Here is a 20,965-nt window from a genome sequence, read left to right on the forward strand (position 1 = left end):
AGACAGGAGTGGGGAGGGGCCAGTTAGAGGTAGGGGATTAAGAGGTATAAATAACTGTGTATAAAATAAAGAAGCTGCATGAATATTTTGTACAGCATAAGGAATGTAGCTCATTTTATAGTAACTTTAAATGGGTTATAATCTATAAAAATACTGAATCACTATATTGCATACCTGAAAATAATATAGTATTGTAAATCGACTATACTTCAGTTTTTAAAAAATAGTCATTTTTTAAATGTTATTTTTGCTCTTTGTATTTTTTAGTTTTTCTTTTCCTACGTCAGTGTCTTCTCACAGGGTCCCCCCTCTTAGTGACTTAATAGTTAATTATCTTTGATAGGTAAATTAAATTGAGGCAGTTTTAAATGGCTTCCCTCTATAACATGCATGTTTACCCTCTCGAAGTATTCTGCTAAATAAATCAGGCTGGATTACCCTTCGGCTGAAATGATATTGTCCCTTTTAAAATACATTTTAAAAAAGTAATTCCTAAAGGTCTAAAGTCTGAATACTAGTCACTGGTCTGTACCCTGTTGAAGCTCCACTTAAAGGTGAAAAACCACCATATTGAAGGCAATGGCACCCCACTCCAGTACTCTTGCCTGGAAAATCCCATGGATGGAGGAGCGTGGAAGGCTGCAGTCCATGAGGTCGCTGAGGGTCGGACACGACTGAGCGACTTCCCTTTCACTTTTCACTTTCATGCATTGGAGAAGGAAATGGCAGCCCACTCCAGTGTTCTTTCTTGGAGAATCCCAGGGATGGGGAAGCCTGGTGGGCTGCTGTCTATGGGGTCGCACAGAGTCGGACACGACTGAAGTGACTTAGCATAGCATAGCATAGCCATGTGACACGGAGAAGGCAATGGCACCCCACTCCAGTACTCTTGCCTAGAAAATCCCATGGATGGAGGAGCCTGGTAGGCTGCCAATGGCACCCCACTCCGGTACTCTTGCCTGGAAAATCCCATGGACGGAGGAGCCTGGTAGGCTGCAGTCCATGGGGTCGCTGAGAGTCGGACACGACTGAGCGAGTTCACTTTGACTTTTCACTTTCGTGTATTGGAGAAGGAAATGGCAACCCACTCCAGTGTTCTTGCGTGGAGAATCCCAGGAACAGGGGAGCCTGGTGGGCTGCTGTCTATGGGGTCGCACAGAGTTGGACACAACTGAAGCGACTTAGCAGCAGCAGCAGCAGCAGCCATGTGACAAGGGCCTATTTGCAAGACTCCACAGGCAGTTGCATTTTTGACCTTGAGTGTCTTTTATGTTTGGAGACTATCCAACCTGCATTATTTCTTAAACATTCATGCTGTTGACCATCTTTCCAATCCCCTGGCCCTCTACGCTCTTCCTCCCAACCCCCTCACCTAATCTGAATCAAGTACTTTTCTGTCTAATTTTCATGGCATGCTATTGAAAAATAGCAAGTGTAGATGAGATTGCTTTGAAAATCAAAATGATATAATACTGAAAATGAAGAGAGACTAGGCTACCTACATTATATGAAAGAAAGAAAGTGAAAGTCACTCAGTCGTGTCCAACTCTTTGCAACCCCATGGACTTTATATAGTCCATGGAATTCTCCAGGCCAGAATACTGGAGTGGGTAGCCTTTCTGCTCCAGGGGATCTTCCCAGCCCAGTGCTCGAACCCAAGTCTCCCGCATTGCAGGTGGATTCTTTATCAGCTGAGCCAGAAGGGAAGCCCACATTATACGAAGTATGTATCAGTGCGGTCAAATGATGAAGCCAAAACCAAAGGCAGTTACACTTTATTCAAAAGATCATTTGATTGGGCTTCCCAGGTGGCACTAGTGTTTAAGAACCCGCCTGCCAAGGCAGGAGACATAAGAGATGCAGATTGAATCCCTGGTTGGAAAGATCCCCTGGAGGAAGGCATGGCAACTCACTCCAGGATTCTTGCCTGGAGAATCCCATGGACAGAGGAGCCTGATAGGGCTTAAAGAGGGCTGCAAAGAGTCAGATTTGACTGAAGCAACTTAGCACACGCTCAACTCTTTGGTTAAGATAAAACGACAAGCATTCCTTTAAAACATAAACTTTAAAATATAAAGAGGTCTTAAATTTCTGTATAAAAGTTGTTTTCTACTAAAGAAAACTTTTTATCTATAGTTGCCTATTTATAAGTTACTTCCCAACAGTAAAATTTTATCTTGTACTTCCTATCAACACAGTTCTTTCCTGTGTGCATGAGAGGTCACCGGTAAATGCCTTGGTCCCTTACTGGGTAATAGTGAGGGGAAGAGAGTTTGAATTCAACCAGCGTGTAGATTTGAGTTTTACTGACATACAGATGTTTGAGTTTAACTAATATTAAATGTTTAGATTTAAAAACAAATTACTTAGCTAAAATAAAACTTTTTAAAAGGAGATTAAACCAGTCACAGGTTTCTCATTTGACAGCTAAAACAGAAATTACTGACTTGAAACATTGGTGACTAGACTGCAAATAAAATTGTCTAGGTGTATAGTTTTTGAGATTTAATTTTTACTTATGCATTCAGTCTTAATATTACTGAACTTTTACAGATTTTGTTAAATCAGTGAAGTAGCATTTGTTAACCATGATAGAAATGGTTATTTTCTATAATATGGGGGATGAAAATTATGTAAACTAAATGTCACAAATTGCAATTATAAACAGACTTGTCTGCTTACAAATAGTACAAATATGTTGGCCTTTTATTGTCTATACATAATGATAATTGTCTTTTGAATGCTTTAACTTTTGAGTCCAGAGCCTGCTAAAACAAATATTTTTCTAGAGGCAGTAATTAAGTACAATATAGCTGGAAATGTGAAACATGATTTCAGTCTTTTAAAGAGCTGGGAGATTCACTGAGTCTTTGCTTATTTAATTTTAGTTTGCACAGCTTTGAAATCATTCTGCATATGGTGTTCTACTTTGAGATAATCTGAAGTAGAGTATATATAAACGTTTATCAAGATTAATAATAAAGTGTGTGATTGTTTAAGTGAGAAGGTATTATTTGTTGAGAGCTGTTTTTTCTGAATAACCTCATAAAGAACTGAATATCATTTTAGGCTTTTTTACTAAATAGCTAATTAAGTTATGCCATTTTTTTCCTTTTAAGTTTATAGGTGATTGCCTTTTAGTTTATCCTTTGAATCTTGATGCTTTATCATCTGTTCTAATGTATATAAGGATATTCATTAATTGACTGTTGGTTATGATTATTAAGTAAAACATTTACTGCAGGTAGTAAGCCCTTTTTATAACTTTGGCTTTTTACAATATTTTTACAATATTTTACAGCTTTTAATACTTGTTTGAAATGGCTTATATTAAGTTGATTCTGTACGACCTTGGGATAATATATAAGCAACTGCACTCTTAGGAAGATATTAAAGTAGAGGCTATATTTACAGTGTCGTCTTTCAAATCTAGCTATGCTGTAAACTGATGTTTGCTGTATGCTCCTCCTGATTTGAAATAGATGAAAGAAAATGAACCTATTATCACCATGGTTCACACAATGATTGAGAACTCGGCGCTAAGACCCCAACTGTACCAGCAAGTAAGGTCTTGGACAGTGAATGATACTGCTTTATCATCTGCAAAACCCCTCAGTGACAGTTTTGGTTTCTCCTCAAAGTTACTCATAACATTAGTCTTTTTCTTATTCCATTTTTTGTTTCTGTCTCTTTGGAAAAAAAAATAAAAACAACAACCCAACTCATCCATGCTTTTCAAGACGCTGCAGTTCTTCGCATGGCTTTGCTGAACATTTTGCTGTTGAATATTAAGTGTGCCATTTTCTTGAAGTTTTTGTACAGAGTATTTGATTGAAATGTACTTGGAGGTCTGCAGTACATGTGTAAAAATTTTTCACTAACTTGCCATTAATTTTTGATTAAAGCATTGTAACTGGTTTTTACAGAAAACTTAAAAGAATTTCTTTTTCCCCTTTCAGGGGCAAGCTCCCCAACCTCTCTCCCCCACAGTGTTTTAGGAAGTTTATATTTGTATGGAAGTTCTTTAGGGCTTGTTTCTGTACTGTGGTATGGTAAAAACTAAAGATGACCATTTCTTACCATACTGGGAGTGACTTCTCCCTGTATTCTTTTCACTCTTCTGTAGTCGTCATGGTCTTCATATCTTACCCCATTCTCTTCCCTAACTCAAAATATGTGCCATGGCGTTGGCTGGCTTGAACTTAGGACCTCGGTAATCTGCAGATCTGCAAAAGAAGTCATGTTACGCATTCCTCTCCAGTATTTTTTTTTTCTTTTTTGTATTTCATGGTCTAAATGTTCTTAGCTGTGTGTTTTGCAACATCAGCTTAGCTTCTTCCACTTCAACACCCTCAAATTAACTGTGGCCTATGACCTGTCACAATATTTTAAAAATCATACTGAGGAAGAAAATTAACTAACATGAAAAATGAATATACCTTTTAATTGAAATATGTAAAAGCACCTGGTAAAAAGAAGCACCTTGAACTTGCACTGGCTTTAAAGGTCTCCGATTTGCCTCAAGGTGCCTTGAGGTCTGTGTGATGGAACTTGTAACTGGGAGGCTGAAGCAGTTGGCGGGAGGGTGACTCTTATTTCTGAGCTCAGTTTTCAAAACATGTAAAGTATGTGATTGAGCATAGATTTTAATTTGCAACAAGGAGATAAACTATTAAATATTTAAAGTTAAACAGCTTTACTCTTCAAAAGAAAAAGGAATCTCCATTCTTAAAGTCACGCGATTATAGAACCATGTCACTTCATTCCAAAAAGCCACACTTTTTGAAATGAACCTTAGGACTTGATCTGGAATTGATAACCTTTTCAGCATCCAAAGCTGTCAGTTTCTAATTTTATATAATGCTGACTGACATGAGATCAAAGCCCTTTTATTCTAACAGGTTTTGCTTTCGTTTTTCACATTTTGTATATTTCCAATAAGTAAGAGGTGAGATTTTCTGTTTGGTTTGATTTTTCTTTTTTATATTGATCGGTAATCAAGGCTGATGGTGCAGAATTCATTGCTGATTGAAATCATTCAGCTGCACTAGAAGTTCTCCCTGGAGTTTTTAAAAAAACATGGAGGTTATCTGAGACTCGTCTTCCATAGCATCACTGACCTTGAGTACTGAAAGAGTAATAGATTTATATACACGTATTTCCACATACTGATTCTTGAAAGAAAAAAAACAACCTGAAATTCCACAGAACAGCAAGATCTGAAGGTCTAAGAGTAGCAGCCATGCCTGAATTTGAGATATGGGCAGCCAGGTAAATCAATATTGACTATCAGTGCTGTCCAATCTAGGGAGTTTTTAGATGATTCTTTTCTTTAACTAGCCAGTAGTAAAGTGTTTGATTATTGGCAGAGCACCACTGGTAGATAAAAGTGACAGACACATTTCTTAAACTCTGTCTATATAGACTTATATGAATTGAAATTACATCTTGTTTTTCTCCAGATTTCCCTTCTGGTGTTATTATTGAAAGAAAATCTTTATGAAAATTTTTGTTGTACACCTGATGGTTTGCTTTTCTGGGATTGCGTTGCATTGTTGTCTCGATAGGTTCTTGAAATTTAGCTGAAAATGAAGTGGCAATACGGGCTTCCCAGGTGGCACAGAGGTAAAGAATCCACGTGTCAATGCAGGAGACACAAGAGACTCGGGTTCGCTCCCTGGGTCAGGAAGATCCCCTAGAGAAGGAAATGGCAACCCACTCCAGTACTCTTGCCTGGCAGATCCCATGGGCAGAGGAGCCTAGTGAGCTGCATTCTGTGGTGTCACCGAGTTGGCACATGACATATCATAGCATAACAATGTCTTATGACCGGTTATTCTGAGTCATAGCCATTTCCAGTTTTCTCTCAGGAGACCCTCTGTGTTTCCATTTTCCTAAAAGAAAGAGGACACCTGAGAAATTACCTAGGCAGTAATTTTTTTTTTTTTTTAATTTTTGGGGTCACCATTCAGTGTGCAGGATCTTAGCTCCCTGACCTGGGATTGAATCCACACCCCTACAGTGGAAGCATGGAGTCTTAACCACTGGGTCACTAGGGAAGTCCCAGTAATTTTCTTAAAATTAGTCAAATAAAAAGAACCTAAAACTGAATCAAAGCAAATGTTAAGTGAGCATCAAGTTTAAAAACTCCTCTGGTTCTATTAATCATTCTATCTCCTTTCACAAGTACAATTTGTACTAGAATTTTTATGGCATAATTAATATCAGTGAAATTAATCACATGATAATTGTTTTAAAAGATACAGATTGATTAGCAAATACACATGCATAGCCCTAAGAACATTTTTGAATTTTTGTAGGACATGTCTAATTTTATCGAAGTATTTCCCCTTGGATCTGTTTTTGTCTTTTATGTATATATTCATATGCTTTAAAAGATATATATATACACACATATATGTATTTCACATACTTAAAAGGGATACTGTAATAGGTTCAGTTTTAATTGGCAAAAGTGATTTTGTTTGAACTTAATGCCAAACCAGTGTTTAAAAGGATTATGATACTATACTATGAAAAAGTTCTGGATTTCTAAATATAATGCTTATCAAACTGAATTACTTACTTAAGTAACCCCCTGTCACTTAACTTTTCTAGTGTTGCAGAGGTACCTCAAACAATGGTATTCAAACTCAGAACTTTCTTGCTAACGATGTGTTTGAAAAATGATAAAAAGTATTGCCATGAAACATTATTTCATGTAGAACTTGATTTAATCAGAGTATTCATGAAGTTAATTTTTCTTATTAGTAGGATTTTGATATGGAGAACAAAATAGTAAACTTCTTCGATTCTAGATGGAAATTTTAAAAAATAAATTATATTCTAGAATTCCATGGTGGTCCAGTGGTTATGACTCAGCAGTTTCACTGCCATGACTCAGTTTCAGCCCCTGGTTGGGAAACTAAGATCCCTCAAGCCTTGTGGTGTGGCCAAATTAAAAAATTTTTTTAATAAATAAATTCATCTTTTCTTAAAAAAATCATCAGTAATTATAATCAATACTAGGAAATGGGCCATGCTTAAAAGTTAATTTTTTAGTTAATCTACTGTACCCCAGTTTAAAAAAAAAAGTTAATTGTTAAAAGAACCATCTTGTTTTCTTATGCTTTTCTTTTCTTCTGACAGGCAAAAGAAATGCATATTGCAAGATTGATTATTTTAAGATTTTATTAGTTGATATCCGGTTATCTTTGTTGAATAAGCTGATAAAAGGTGTAGATAAATCTTCATTGGTACCAAAAATACAGGTGCAGCAAAATAAATCTAATTTGTGTGTAATATTACTTCTATAGTTTTCAGGAAACAGCATTCTAAAATTATAAGTACACTATATACATCTTTCCTTTTTATAATTTGCCAACTCATATGAAAATGCAGTGAGATTCCCTAAATAAAAATGTTATACCATTATCCAAAATATTTGTTATAAATTACTGAGTTTTCATTTTTTAAATACTTGGCTTTTTCTCTTTTGACTTGGGATATAAGGTGCAAATCACATTTTAATCTAGATATAGCACTATTTATGCCCAAATTATACATACCATGGTTTAGTAAAGCTGTTTGGCGTTTAACTTTAAATATTACATAAGCAAAGTCTTTGTAGACATTTAGCAGCTAAAGGCTTTACATCTTTTATTTTTGTAAATGAGAAATACTGATTTTGGGGTTTCTGACTTTTTTTTGTCATGGATGTAAGCATTTTAAAACTTATTTTTCATTACTTTCTTTAGATAGAAGTATAAACTCTTCTTGGATCTAGGTGCTTTTATTTAGAATGACAATCGACATTTTTCAGGACATATTCAGTGGCCTTTATTTTAAAATGGTGCATAAATATTATGACTTTTGTCATTCAATTCATTTTTCATGTGATGTTCTTTTCTATGAAAGTTCTATGGTTTAATAATCACTGTGCATACCCCTTAAGTAGTCACAGAATCATTTGCATGAGGTACGTGAAAGCAATGTCTTGAAGTGAAACATGGAAACCAGGATTGATTATTGTATGTTTGGAATGCTTACTACCTTTTTTAATCTTCTGATTTCTACATTCCTAGATCCATTTAAAGTTATCTATTGTTTAAATAGTGCCTTCTTGAGATATACCTGTCAAACAGTTTTTTACAGAGAAGGCATATATAGTTGTAACTTTTATATTCTTATGCATTTGTAGTGAAATTTTATTTTCCAATCTAGAATGTAGTTGAGATACATTATTCCTGTCCCCGTTTTGAGAAAAAGTATACCATTTTGTGAACATGCATTGAGCCCCAATTACATTTTCCTGCTATGTTTTTCTTACACTGTCTAGCAGTCAGTATAAAGTGAAAAGATAAGAGAAATACTAGTGTTGCCTGCAGAGGTGCTGTGATATAATCTATGCTATAGCTGACTGGAACGGCTTATTGAAATCTTGGTTAGCACAGTCAGAAATAAGGATTGGCTTGACCAAAAGATATTTGGAAGAAGTTGAAAATAGGATGTTTAAATACAATGAACAGTAATTCATTACAATAGAATAAAACAAATGGTGTCAGTGAACCCATCCGTACTTTTTATGAAATTTGGCCATCCATATTTATAATGTAGACTTTCAGTTTTAAGAGATTCTGAGTGCTTTTCCTCTTTTCGATTAAACCCATCCTTTTCCTCCATTCTTTTAGTTCTTAAGACAGAGGAACAAGATAAGTCTATACTGTGTATGTGTGTTTATATATTACATATATGTATACAATGTGTTCTAGGTTTTGTTAATAAAATTGTACAAAGATGTGTTGGCATCTGAATGTACACATACACAGTTGTGTGGTTATGTGTATACCGTCGAAAGCACGGTTTTGACTGCTGAAATAATGCCTGATTCGAGATTTGATTCAATACAGCTGCTCTGATTGTATTTGTCAGTTTTTTTCATTAAAATAATGTGTGTCTCGCAAATGGAAAACATAAGGTTCTGCATAATTTTATTTGACCAGCTTCTTATTTTGTCTGACAAGCTGAAGTTAACATCATTCTTACGTATCTTGCATATTGATTGTATTGATGTTCAATAATTTTCTATTTTTGTAATGATCTGTGTTTGAACTAAACTTTTTAAAAGTATAGAATCATTAAAAAACCCATTTCTGTTATTGTTCTTTAAATTAAAATATTAACTATAGACTAAGTAAATGTATATTTTTTATCATTTTTAAAGTTGCTGTGTGACATTTTCCCTTATAGCTGTCACAGGATGAATGCAGAGGCACATTATACAAATACAGACCTGAAGAAGTAGATATTGATGTAAGTATTAGCATGAATATATAATCAACGCTCTGCCAAAACACTGGAAATAGCGTGACAAAAAAGATTTCCTCTTCCTGTTCTGCCCTCCAAAATGACATCAAATAAACAACATTTTCTTCTTTTGCACTTAGATTCAATTAAATCCTCACTCCCTGATTTGTCCTCTTCCCACCCCACCCCCATAGTTAGCAGTTGAACAAATTTAGAATCATTTAAATGAAAGTAAAGAGTATTTCTGATATAAAATTATGAAGGATTAGAGACAAAGTAAAACTTTGTCATCTGGAGAAAGTGTCAACCTCTAGAAATTCTGTCACTGCATCCTTTTGTTATTGCTGTTAATCGTGTTTTACATCACTAACGTCCTTATTTATATCTCATTCTTCCCTCATTTCTGCTGGTTTTATTCCAGTGAGCTGTATGTCCTTCTCATTTCAATGTATCCCATCTGATGTGGCTTGAGTTGTGTTTCTAACAAAGATAAGGTGGTTACTTTAATAGATAAATGGCAAAGAAAGAATCTCAAATTTCTTGGTTGCTTGTGTCATTATGCAGTAACACTTGGGATATATTTACTGTTTGTCCAGGGTTTTTATTTTCAGGTATGTGATGAACTGCTTTATTGCAGGACCAAAGTCTTATTAAAGTGTTCTCTCATGTTTTTATAATTAAAAAATTGAGGTATTATCAAGAATTTAAAACATTAAAATTGTTGAAAGTCATTTTTCTCCATTAGCAATGTTTTTACTTGTATTATTATAGTTAGAAGCTTTTTTTTCTGAAGAACATAAAAGCATAATTTTAAAAATATAAAAAGAGAATCCAGTCTGTGTGTTAATTAAGGATTGCATAAGTTACTTAAACTCTCCAGAAGTTTGTAGAGAAAATATCTTAACCACACTAAAATGATTTGCTGAAGTCATAGGAGACTGCCTGGTTACTAAGAGTATTTTGAATTGTGTAAGTTAAATAGTATGGTGGAAAATGCTTTTTTACTTTATATGCATTTTTTAAAGCGTCCTATCTCTGTATTCTATATTTTAATTTTAATTTTATTGATTGAAATGAAGATTGACCTGATTAGCTATTCCTTGGCTGTTTTAAATGTGAGGGTTTTTTTTGTTATGCCTAAATCCAATTACAGGAAAAATTAAAAACTGCTAACAAAAGACATCTTCTCTGTAACCTAGGCCAAGCTAAGCCGACTGTGTGAGCAAGATAAAGTGGTACACGCTCTGGAGGAGAAACTTCAGCAGCTCCACAAGGAGAAAGTAGGACGATTATGTTTATTATCTACAACTGATGTTAGTTTACATGATGATTATCAGGACACTGATAACTGAAGTAGAAAAGAATTAATTCGATGATGCAGAACATTAAGTGTTATCATTTTTTTATTATAATAGTACACCCTTGAGCAAGCTTTGCTGTCAGCCAGCCAAGAGATAGAAATGAATGCAGATAACCCAGCAGCCATTCAGACCGTGGTGCTTCAGAGGGACGATTTACAAAACGGGCTGCTCAGCACATGTCGTGAACTCTCTCGGGCCACTGCAGTAAGTAGCAGAGTTTCCTTCCTGGTAAACACCAGAATGGTATGCAGTTCTTTTTTATTTATTTTTTTCCTATTTAATTTATATCATTTTAATTGGGCTTTCCGTAGGATTTTTCTTTATTATTACAAAATTTTAATTTGTTGCTCTTAATTAAGACTAACAGAAATAAAGGGTGGTCTTTGCTTTTTAATTAGTGGACCTTGTGTTCTTTGTGAAATAGTTTTACAGGGAACGTCAACACACCTGTTTATATATTATGAAGATGAAAAGTTCTTTATAATGTTAAAAGTTGCTGCTGTTAGGAAAATAAATGTCATGTTAGAATAATTTTTGGAAGGTGATAATTGGATTCATTGAACCAGCCGTTTCAATTAAAGGCTCCTGAGAAATGCTTTTAAGAAGCCGCCAGCATTACCATTTTACAGCTGCAGTGTGATCTAAAGTTAGATGATAGTTTTGAGTAAGAAATATAATTAGCAGAACCTTTAACCCATAGTCCAGTTACTTTATAATAAAGAGTCTCCTGGGATTACCAAATCTAAAAGTCTTACTTAAGAGTTTATAAATTGAGTGTTTTATGAGTTTAAAGAGTCTGCTTTAGATCCTATGAGGTACTCATTTCTAAACATAGTAAGAGCACCTGCCCAGGCAGCCCTTTGAAAGGGGAAAAAGCCATCTGTTACAGAGAACTGCAAACACACCCCTGTGTGTACCTTCCGTGGGCTGTTTAGGGAGCAGCTACCTTTGAAGAAAGTCCTCAGACAGTATAACTTAACTAAGAGGGGTCTTTCTCAGCTGGGAAGCTACCAGCTTCTCAACATGGCATCCATTCTAAACACTAAATTCACTTTCCAAATACAAGCTACTTTTAAAGGAGTATACCATGCTGCTGCTGCTGCTAAGTCGCTTCAGTCGTGTCCGACTCTGCGACCCCATAGACGGCAGCCCACCAGGCTTCCCCATCCCTCTATAAATCATAACTTGGTTTTTGTGACTCTTAAGTACTTTATATTTAATATACCTATTCTTCCTGCCTATCAGTGCAGGAGATACAGATTTGATCCCTGGGTTGGGAAGATTCCCTCCCTGGAGTAGGAAATGGCAACCCACTCCAGTTTTCTTGCCTGGAGAATCCCATGGAGAGAGGAGCCTGGTGGGCTAAGGTCCATAGAGTCACACAGAGTCAGACACAATGGAAGCGTCTTAGCATTCTTTAAAACAAACAAACAAAAATACTGTTACTTCCATTATCTCATCTGAGTTTCTTAATTATACACTGGCATATATAGATATTTTAAGAATTTAATATCCTTGCAGTTGTGATCTCCTTGAAATCAGAACCATATCTTATTCACCTTTGTAACTCTAGCATTCAGCAATATAGTCTGTGCATTAAAAATATGATAAATTGGGGACTTACTGATGGTCCAGAGCAATGCAGGGGATGTGGGTTCAATCCCTGATCAAGGAACTAAGACCGCACATTCCACGGGGCAAGTGAGCCTGCACCACAACCTAAGATCCTGCATGACACAACTAAGACCCACTGCAGCCAAATTAAAAAACTGTGATGAAGAAACTGAATGACTTACCCAGAGTTATAAAGCCAATCGAATGCAATGCCTCCTAGAGGTCAACTCCAGGTCTTCTATCCATAGCCCTGAAGCCTTAGATCTACATAGCTTTTTATAATATCGTCATAAAGAAATGTTATCTACAAGGAAGTAGTCATTTAGTGCATCAGTGACGGGTAGGATTTGGAAGAAAGGTGAAGTGAAGGGCAGCCCATACAGGACAAAACGCTCTGAACCAGACCCGACAGATGAGAATGTGAAGGGCATATTTGGAGAAGCAAGAAACAGAACTGAGTAGCTGGCTGGAGTCCAAGGTGGGAAATACGAGATAAGGAAGGGAAAGAGGGGTTAAGCTGTCAATGCCAAGTTAATGAAAAGCCTGGAATTTGTATGACAGTCTGAGTCAAATCAAAATTAAGTTGGAAACTATTTCACAATTTGGTGTCTGTTATAAAAAGTTTTAGAGATGTGTAGTATTTAATTGAACTATTATTTCTTCCCTTACCCAGTAGGTTTCGTAACTTAAATCTCATCTGTAGGCTCTCTCCCAAGATACCTCCAGTCCTGATGGAAGTTTATCAGATATGTTCAAAGAAATAGTCATTTTTGAGTATCTCACTTTCTGGTTGTTATCACATATGATCACTTTCCTGGGATTTTTTTTTTTCCTTCAGCATTATTCACTGGTCATTTACAGACCCTCAATATGTTCTTCTAAGGTCTTAAAATGCATAGACTACAAACTATGTTATCTGTGCCTTTAAGTAAACATATTCATATTTGTAGCTTAGGGGTACAAATGGTTGGAACTCACTGGATGTTGACCATACTTGAATTATATATCTGCCAACAGAATCCCAAAAGGTTCCTCTGATTCTTTAACAGTTGATTTTGGGGCATTGGTTCCAATTCAGGTCCTGAGATATAAAATATATAAGGTATGATGTTAGGCTTCCGTAGAGCAAAGCTTTGATCATTTCACCTGGTTGGCTACTGAGGTATTAAAACCAAGATTTAATACATGATAAACATGTAAAGCAGTGTTGCCTATGTGTTTAATTCTTGATGCAGCATCTCTTCTCTCTAAATCCTATCCAACACACAAACACACATACTCACGCGTGAGTGTGCTTTAAAGCACATGATGTCTTTGTGTGATCTCCTGGCCTCTGCTTCTTTTTTTCTTTGTTTTTAATTTTTTTTTACTTTATTCTACTCCTTTTTGACCTAAGCCTAATTAGTGGGAAGGATTATTGTAACGGTCAGTTATCCCTTGAAAATTGTCAGCATGTCGCTGTCTTAGTTTGGGTTTTTTCTGAAAGCAGAGCCCGGGATGAGGACCTGGGAGCTGTTTCCAGGAAATGAAAGTGATGGAGGGAGAGAATGAGACGGGGCGGGGTGTGGGGAGTGGTGGGGAGAAGAGCCAGTGGAGGTTCACTGCTGAGTTGGTCGCCACTGTGGAGTAGTAGGGACCCTCTGAGGAAATGAGCTAAATATTTCTAGATTTCCCACTGAGAGGTGGGGAGGCTGGGCTGTCTCTCACTCCTTGGTCGCAGTTGCCCCAGGGTCCTTAATTCGCCGGCATTTCCAAAGCACCCTAGTTAATTGACCATGAACACCGGCACACGTGGAGTTGACCACAGTGCCTTGAAATCAGGTGGCAGAGGGCTAAGCATCTGCTCCAGTCACCTTGCTCAGGAAGTTTACATTTAGGCTTTATCTCTGATTGTAAGAGAAATATTCTCATGCTTTATTCATTCAGCAGTGTTGCTTTTATTCTTTCTGACAACTCAAGGAGCCAGATAAAGCAGATGCTCTTCACATACCTTAGATGAGAATTTAGGGTTCATCCAATAATGGTAGCAAAATATATTTGTATTTCTGTGTTATGTACATATATTATCCGGTTTGATCCTTTAGCAGATACTGTGCAAAATAGATGTAGTAATTATCTCCATGTTATTTTCATTCTCATTACCTCCACTGCACAGATGAAGAAGCAACTCAGGTTCATAGAGGTTAAACGACTTCCAAAGTGACATAACCAATTAAAAACAGATCAACACCTAAATCCAGGACTTTTAAGATTTTTTTTTTCAATGTGGACCATTTTTAAAGTATTTATTGAATTCATTACATTACTGCTTCTGTTTTATGTTTGGATTTTTTTGCCTTGAGGCATGTGGTATCTTAGCTTCCCGACCAGGGATCGAATCCACATCCCCTACAGTGGAAGGTGAAGTCTGAACCACTGGGCCACCAGGGAAGTCCCTAGGATTTTTTTATTCTAGGACTTCTGTATTTTCTATTCCACTGTACTCATTGTAGTTACAGAATTTGTATTTTCTGGAACATGAAATCAAATGTAGATTCTCTTACTCAAACTCTATAGTCAGAATTCCATGGTTCAATCCTGGGTTTTGACACCAAAGAAATACATGAACAAGTAAATAAAAATAAAGTTGGAATTTAAAGAAAACAACTATAAAGCACCCCAGTCGTCCTGAATCATGCTAGTAGATGGCTTATGCACTTAGCTACGGCAGAATAGGACCAATATATGAATAGTAGTAAACATTGTAAATATTTCTGGAGCAGTTTATTGGGTGCCAGATTCCATTATAAGTGTTTTCACACATAGTTAAGCCATTTAAGAACCCTTTTGCAGGGGTACTATTACTACTGTGTTAAAAAAAGAAAAATGAAACAGAGAGATTGCCCAGAGTTACAGTGAATGAGCATTTTGTATAGACTTCCAGTAACTTTAAATTTATGTTCTAGACCAGATTCTGCATGGGAGGGACTTAAGTCATTGGAGACTTTAGACTAGAATGGATAAAGTTTAATGGGCTGGGGAAGAGGACAGATAAACCACCTTGAAGAGAAGCCTGCGCTTGAAATATCTTCATCTTTTCATTCTGCATATCACACAGAGCTACTGAGAATTATAGCAAAATGTGATTTTTTTTTAACAGATCTATTAACATACATGGATTGTTATGAAATACACTTTGAAAGATTTCATGATGACTTTTAAATACACTGGTTGTTTCATGATTGTAATACAACATCCTAGAAACAGAGGCAGCCAGGGGTGATAAACCTCCTGAAATGCTGCAGTGGAAAGTACCCAGCAACACTCGTGAGGTTGGGGGAATCAAAAATCAAGTCTGAATCTCAGCAAACCTCAGCATCTAACTACGAGTTTATAGGAAACATAGAAAACACAAGCACAAGCTAAGCAATACCACAGGAATTCAGTTAACAGACTCTGCTGCTGCTGCTAAGTCGCTTCAGTCATGTCCGACTCTGTGCAATCCCAGAGATGGCAGCCCATCAGGCTCTGCCGTCCCTGGGATTCTCCAGGCAAGAACACTGGAGTGGGTTGCCATTTCCTTCTCCAATGCATGAAAGTGAAAAGTGAAAGGGAAGCCGCTCAGTCGTGTCCGACTCTTAGCGACCCCATGGACTGCAGCCCACCAGACTTCTCCATCCATGGGATTTTCCAGGCAAGAGTACTGGAGTCGGGTGCCATTGCCTAGCATTGGAGAAATTCTACAGAACAAGTAACCCATTCTCTTCAACAAATAAGTAGCAAAGGAATAGACAGGGAAATTGTTACAGTTTAAAATATTTTTTAGGACTTCCCTAGTGGTCCAGTGGTTAAGAATATGTCTGCCAATGCAGCGGACACAGGTTCAATCCCTGGTCTGGGAAGATTCCACAACTACTCAGCCCTTGCTCTAAAGCCTGTGCTCTGCAGCAAGAGAAACCACCACAGTGAGAAGCCCGAGCACCACAACTATAGAGTAGCCCCTGCTGGCCGCAACTAGAGAAAGCCCACACAGCCATAAAGATCCAGCACAGCTAAAAATAAATAAAATGATTTTAAAAATATATTTTAAAAGAAATACATGTGTGTGCTCAATTGCTCAGTTGTGTCTGACTCTCTGAGAACCCGTGGACTGTATGTAGCCCTTCAGGCTCCTCTGTCCATGGGATTCTCCAGGCAAGAATACTGGAGTGGGTAGCCATTCCCTTCTCCAGGGGATTTTCCCAACCCAGGGCTTGAACCCAGGTCTCCCGCATTGTAGGAGGATTCTTTACCATCTGAGCCAACAGGGAAGCATATTAGTTATTAAAATTCATTAGAATTTGTCTGTTTATTTTTTTTCATTTTTGTTTCTTTTCTGAAGTGTTTATAAATGAAACAATATAATCTCTGGTACTTGCTTTGAAATGATCCCATGGGGATGGAAAATGGATTCTATAGATGAAACCAGATTCATCATGTATTGATAACTTTTGCATTTGGGTGCTTGTTGGCTACATTTGTTTATATTTGGAAATTTCCATTGTATATATCTAAGGAGGATTAAAAAAATAATCCACAAAACTGCTAACAAAGGGGGAGCATATTAGATCTTCTTATCTTTTCTTGTGTTCTATTCTACTTTTATTATTAGAAAAATTCATTATATCTTCAATTTGTACAATAAAAAGCAACCATTTTCTTTGAGATGGAATATTATTTTGTTTCAAAGAGAAGATTAGAGGAGAAACTAAATATATGAGTTCAAGATTGTAACTAGGCAGTAAGTTAAAGATTATAAGTAGCCAAAAAAGTAAGACTATAATTGTTATCATAAACTAGATATTTAAAATTAAGGTAGCTCCATAATCATACCTGATTTAGTTGAGCCTCACTTTATATAGTTTGAATTTGTCCCTTGTAACATCTTTTTAGGTTTAAAAAAGCCAATATACTAGTTATTATTAGATAGTATAATAAGATATGTTATGTGTTTAGTAAGTAGTGATTTTTATCTCTGATGCAGTTATATACTAAGGTAAGTATAAAATCATTTAAAATGTTATTTTTAAAAAAATTATTCAAATTCTAAACACATTGTTAATATCTGTGCCAAGAAATCCCTACATCCTGAAGGTAAAACTGAAATTACATTAACTTTATTTTGATTGATCTCAAAAATCAACTAGTTCTGATACCCAGTTGACAGAATTGTTATCATTGGGTAGTAATGGCCAAAATCAATATTTTTTGTGCCTAATCACCGAAACATAATGGTAAATTTAAATTGTTGTTTGCTGTTTAGTCACTGAGTCAGGTCCTACTCTTTTGCAACCCCATGGACTGTAGCCTGTCAGGCCTGTCTGTCCATGGGATTTTCCAGGCAAGAATACTGGAGTGGGTTGCCATTTCCTTCTACAGAGGATCTTCCTGACCCAGGGATTGAACCCACAACTCGTGCATTGCAGTGGATTACTGAGCTACCAGGGAAGCCAGATTTAAGTACTGCAGTATTTTAATTTTCCAAGGTGTAGTTGTGGACCTTAATCTGTAATATTTAAACATGAAGAGTTGTTGGAGCTTAATAAGCTAATTTTGTTGTTGTTCAGTTGCTATGTCCAACCTTTTGCAACCCCATGAACTGAAGCATGCCAGGCTTCCCTGTCCTTCACTGTCTCCCTTTGCTCAAACTCATGTCCTTTGGGTCAGTGATACCATCCAAGCATCTCATCCTCTGTCGCCCCCTTCTCTTGCCCTCAGTCTTTCCCAGCATAATGAGTCGGCTGTTCGCTTCAGGTGGCCACTGTCTTGGAGCTTCAGCATCAGTCCTTCCAGTGAATATTCAGTGTTGATTTCCTTTAGGATTGACTTGTTTGATCTCCTTGCTGTCCAAAGGACACAATGGAAAGGCAAAAAGAAGCTAATAATTACAATTTCTGTATTACTCCCTCATCTCTATTTTGAAGCAAAATCTACTGCCAGTTTCTTATGCTTGACATTTTTTTTTTTTAATAAAAAGTAGAACAGTGGATTAACATTACTTAGATTAGAACTCAGGAACACTGCTTGAGAGGCAAACCAGAAGCAGACCAGTCTATTAGCTCTAAGCATAATGTAATAAATAACATTTACATTCATGTGTATCATACTGTGTAACTATTCCCATGGGTAGATTCTGTTATAAATTGCCATTGGTTCTGGACAAGGAAAGGAAAGTTCTTATTATATTAAAAACTTGGAAATGAATCATCAGTCTTAATTCCTTCTTAATAAAGCCCACAATATGTTGCTGCCCTGGCTCTGTAGTTACATATTAAAATTCTCTTTCATCTCTTTTTGGTAGTCTGGGTTTCATTGCCTCTGAATGTTGCAGACCTACTTAAAGTGTGGGGTTTTTCCCCCTACAGTAGCCAAATCTTATCTCAGTATAGACTGTAAAGAAGTAACCTCTATTAAAATTTACTTGTTCCGTGCCATAAACTTAGACGGAGTCAAATTTTAAAAAAGTTTTCTGCCATCCTTGTACCAAGTCCATATAGGCACATGCACTTTCTTTTTAAACCTCTGTTAAGGGTAGAACATTTTCTCAGAAAAGTACACAGATTAACCACACAGACATGGCCAACATCCTTATTGAGGCATTGCATTTTAATGGGATGCTTTCTTCTCCATGACTGCCTCCTCCCCAAAAAAAGTGACTACCTGACTTTTAAACAGTATATTAAGTTTGCCTGTCTTGGACTTTGTTAAAGTATAACCATATAGGATATACTATTTGGCTTCTCTCAACATTATGGGGGTTCATCCATGTGGTTCTAAATCACAGGATTTATCTCATTCTCTTAACTATATGGCTTGAAAAGTCCAGGTCTTTATTGAAAGCACTGCTGTGTTTCCTGACTTGTGCCTGTGATTTTAAGATAATTGTATATGTGCAACTTATCACCCCTTTTAATTGCCTTAGTGTACCTAGATATTATCTTCTTGACAAAAAATGCTAATGTCACATTTAAAGATTTTAACCTTGTACTTGGATAAGCCACTAAACTCTTTAATGAAACGCTTGGCCAGGTGTTGGGAGGACTGGTATGGGGCCAGTGCTTTCCTTTTGCTGGCTGCTTCCCATAGACTTGTGTTATTACTCACACGTAATCATGCTGGAGGAGCCCAGAGGGAAAGGCAGAAACAGGTTCAGCAGGATAACGGCACTGGTACAGTGGAATGGCAGGACTCTCCAGGTTAGGGAAATTCAAACTATATTGTGTTTCCTCACCCCTAGAATATTAGTAAAGTAGGCTGCCTGTAGATCTGTTTTTTATGTGAAGGACAAGAATTCCCCACCATTCTAAAATGTTCTCGGATTTAGTTGCCTCTGTAGCAGTTTTGGGCTTCCAAGGTGGCCCAGTGGTAAAGAATCTGCCTGCCAATGCAGGAGACACAGGAGATGTAAATTCAATCACTGAGTCAGGAAGATCCCCTGAAGGAGGAAATGGCAACCCACCCCAGTATTCTTGCCTGGATAATCCCATAAACAGAGGAGCCTGGTGGATTACAGTTCACAGGGTTGCAGAGAGTCGGACACAACTGAGCATCTGAGCACACACACAGCAGCTTTGGTCTCCCTCTGAACTTTTCTACAAAAGAGGTTCTGTGTCGGCCTGGCAATGCCATCTCCTTATATTATTGGACTGCCACTGAGTCTGTGCAGTTCAGTCTCTAAGTCATGTCCGACTCTTTGTGAACCCATGGTCTCCAGCACGCCAGGCCTCCCTGTCCATCACCAACTCCCAGAGTTTACTCAAACACGGGTCCATTGAGTCAGTGATGCCATCTAACCATCTCATCCTCTGTCATCCCCTTCTCCTCATGTATTCAATTTTTCCCAACATCAGGGTCTCTTCCAATGAGTCAACTCTTCGCATCAGGTGGCCAAAGTATTGGACTTTCAGCTTCAACATCAGTCCTTCCAATGAACACCCAGGACTGATCTCCTTTAGGATGGACTGGTTGGATCTCCTTGTAGTCCAAGGGACTCTCAAGAGTCTTCTCCAACACCACAGTTCAAAAGCATCAATTCTTCAGCGCTCAGCTTTCTTTATACTCTAACTCTCACATCCATACATGACTACTGGAAAAGCCATAGTGTCGACTAGACAGACCTTTGTTGACAAAGTATATCTCTGCTTTTGAATATGCTGTCTAGGTTGGTCATAACTTTCCTTCCAAGGAGTAAGCGTCTTTTTTTTTTTTTTTTCAGGAGTAAGTGTCTTTTAATTTCATGGCTGCAATCACCATCTGCAGTGATTTTGGAGCCCAAAACAATAAAGTCAGGCACTGTTTCCACTGTTTGTCCATCTATTTGCCATAAAGTGATGAGACCAGATGCCATGATATTTGTTTTCTGAATGTTGAGCTTTAAGCCAACTTTTTCACTCTCCTCTTTCACTTTCATCAAGAGGCTCTTTAGTTCTTCTTCACTTTCTGCTATAAGGGTGGTGTCATCTCCGTATCTTAGGTTATTGATATTTCTACCAGCAGTCTTGATTCCAGCCTGTGCTTCATCCAGCCCAGCGTTTCTCATCATGTAATCAGCATAGAAGTTAAAGAAGCAAGGTGACAATATACAGCCTTGACATACTCCTTTTCCAATTTGGAACCAGTCTGTTGTTCCATGTCCAGTTCTAACTGTTGCTTCGTGACCTGCATAC

General features: G+C 37.2%; 1 protein-coding gene across 5 annotated transcripts in view; it reads left to right on the plus strand.

Moving 5' to 3' along the window:
- PLEKHA5 (pleckstrin homology domain containing A5) overlaps positions 1 to 20,965 on the plus strand; it is a 261,652-nt gene that overhangs the window by 212,927 nt on the left and 27,760 nt on the right. For 3 of the 5 annotated variants that reach the window (XM_055571291.1, XM_055571365.1, XM_055571300.1), the window contains 5 exons: positions 3,483 to 3,563; positions 8,691 to 8,726; positions 9,250 to 9,312; positions 10,506 to 10,586; positions 10,722 to 10,871. In XM_055571291.1, coding sequence (XP_055427266.1) covers positions 3,483 to 3,563; positions 8,691 to 8,726; positions 9,250 to 9,312; positions 10,506 to 10,586; positions 10,722 to 10,871 — 411 coding nt within the window. The remainder of the gene's footprint in view (positions 1 to 3,482; positions 3,564 to 8,690; positions 8,727 to 9,249; positions 9,313 to 10,505; positions 10,587 to 10,721; positions 10,872 to 20,965) is intronic. The other 2 variants (XM_055571373.1, XM_055571310.1) reach the window with 1 other exon arrangement.

Source organism: Bubalus kerabau, chromosome 1, assembly GCF_029407905.1.
Source record: "Bubalus kerabau isolate K-KA32 ecotype Philippines breed swamp buffalo chromosome 1, PCC_UOA_SB_1v2, whole genome shotgun sequence".
NCBI classification, from domain to species: domain Eukaryota; kingdom Metazoa; phylum Chordata; class Mammalia; order Artiodactyla; family Bovidae; genus Bubalus; species Bubalus kerabau.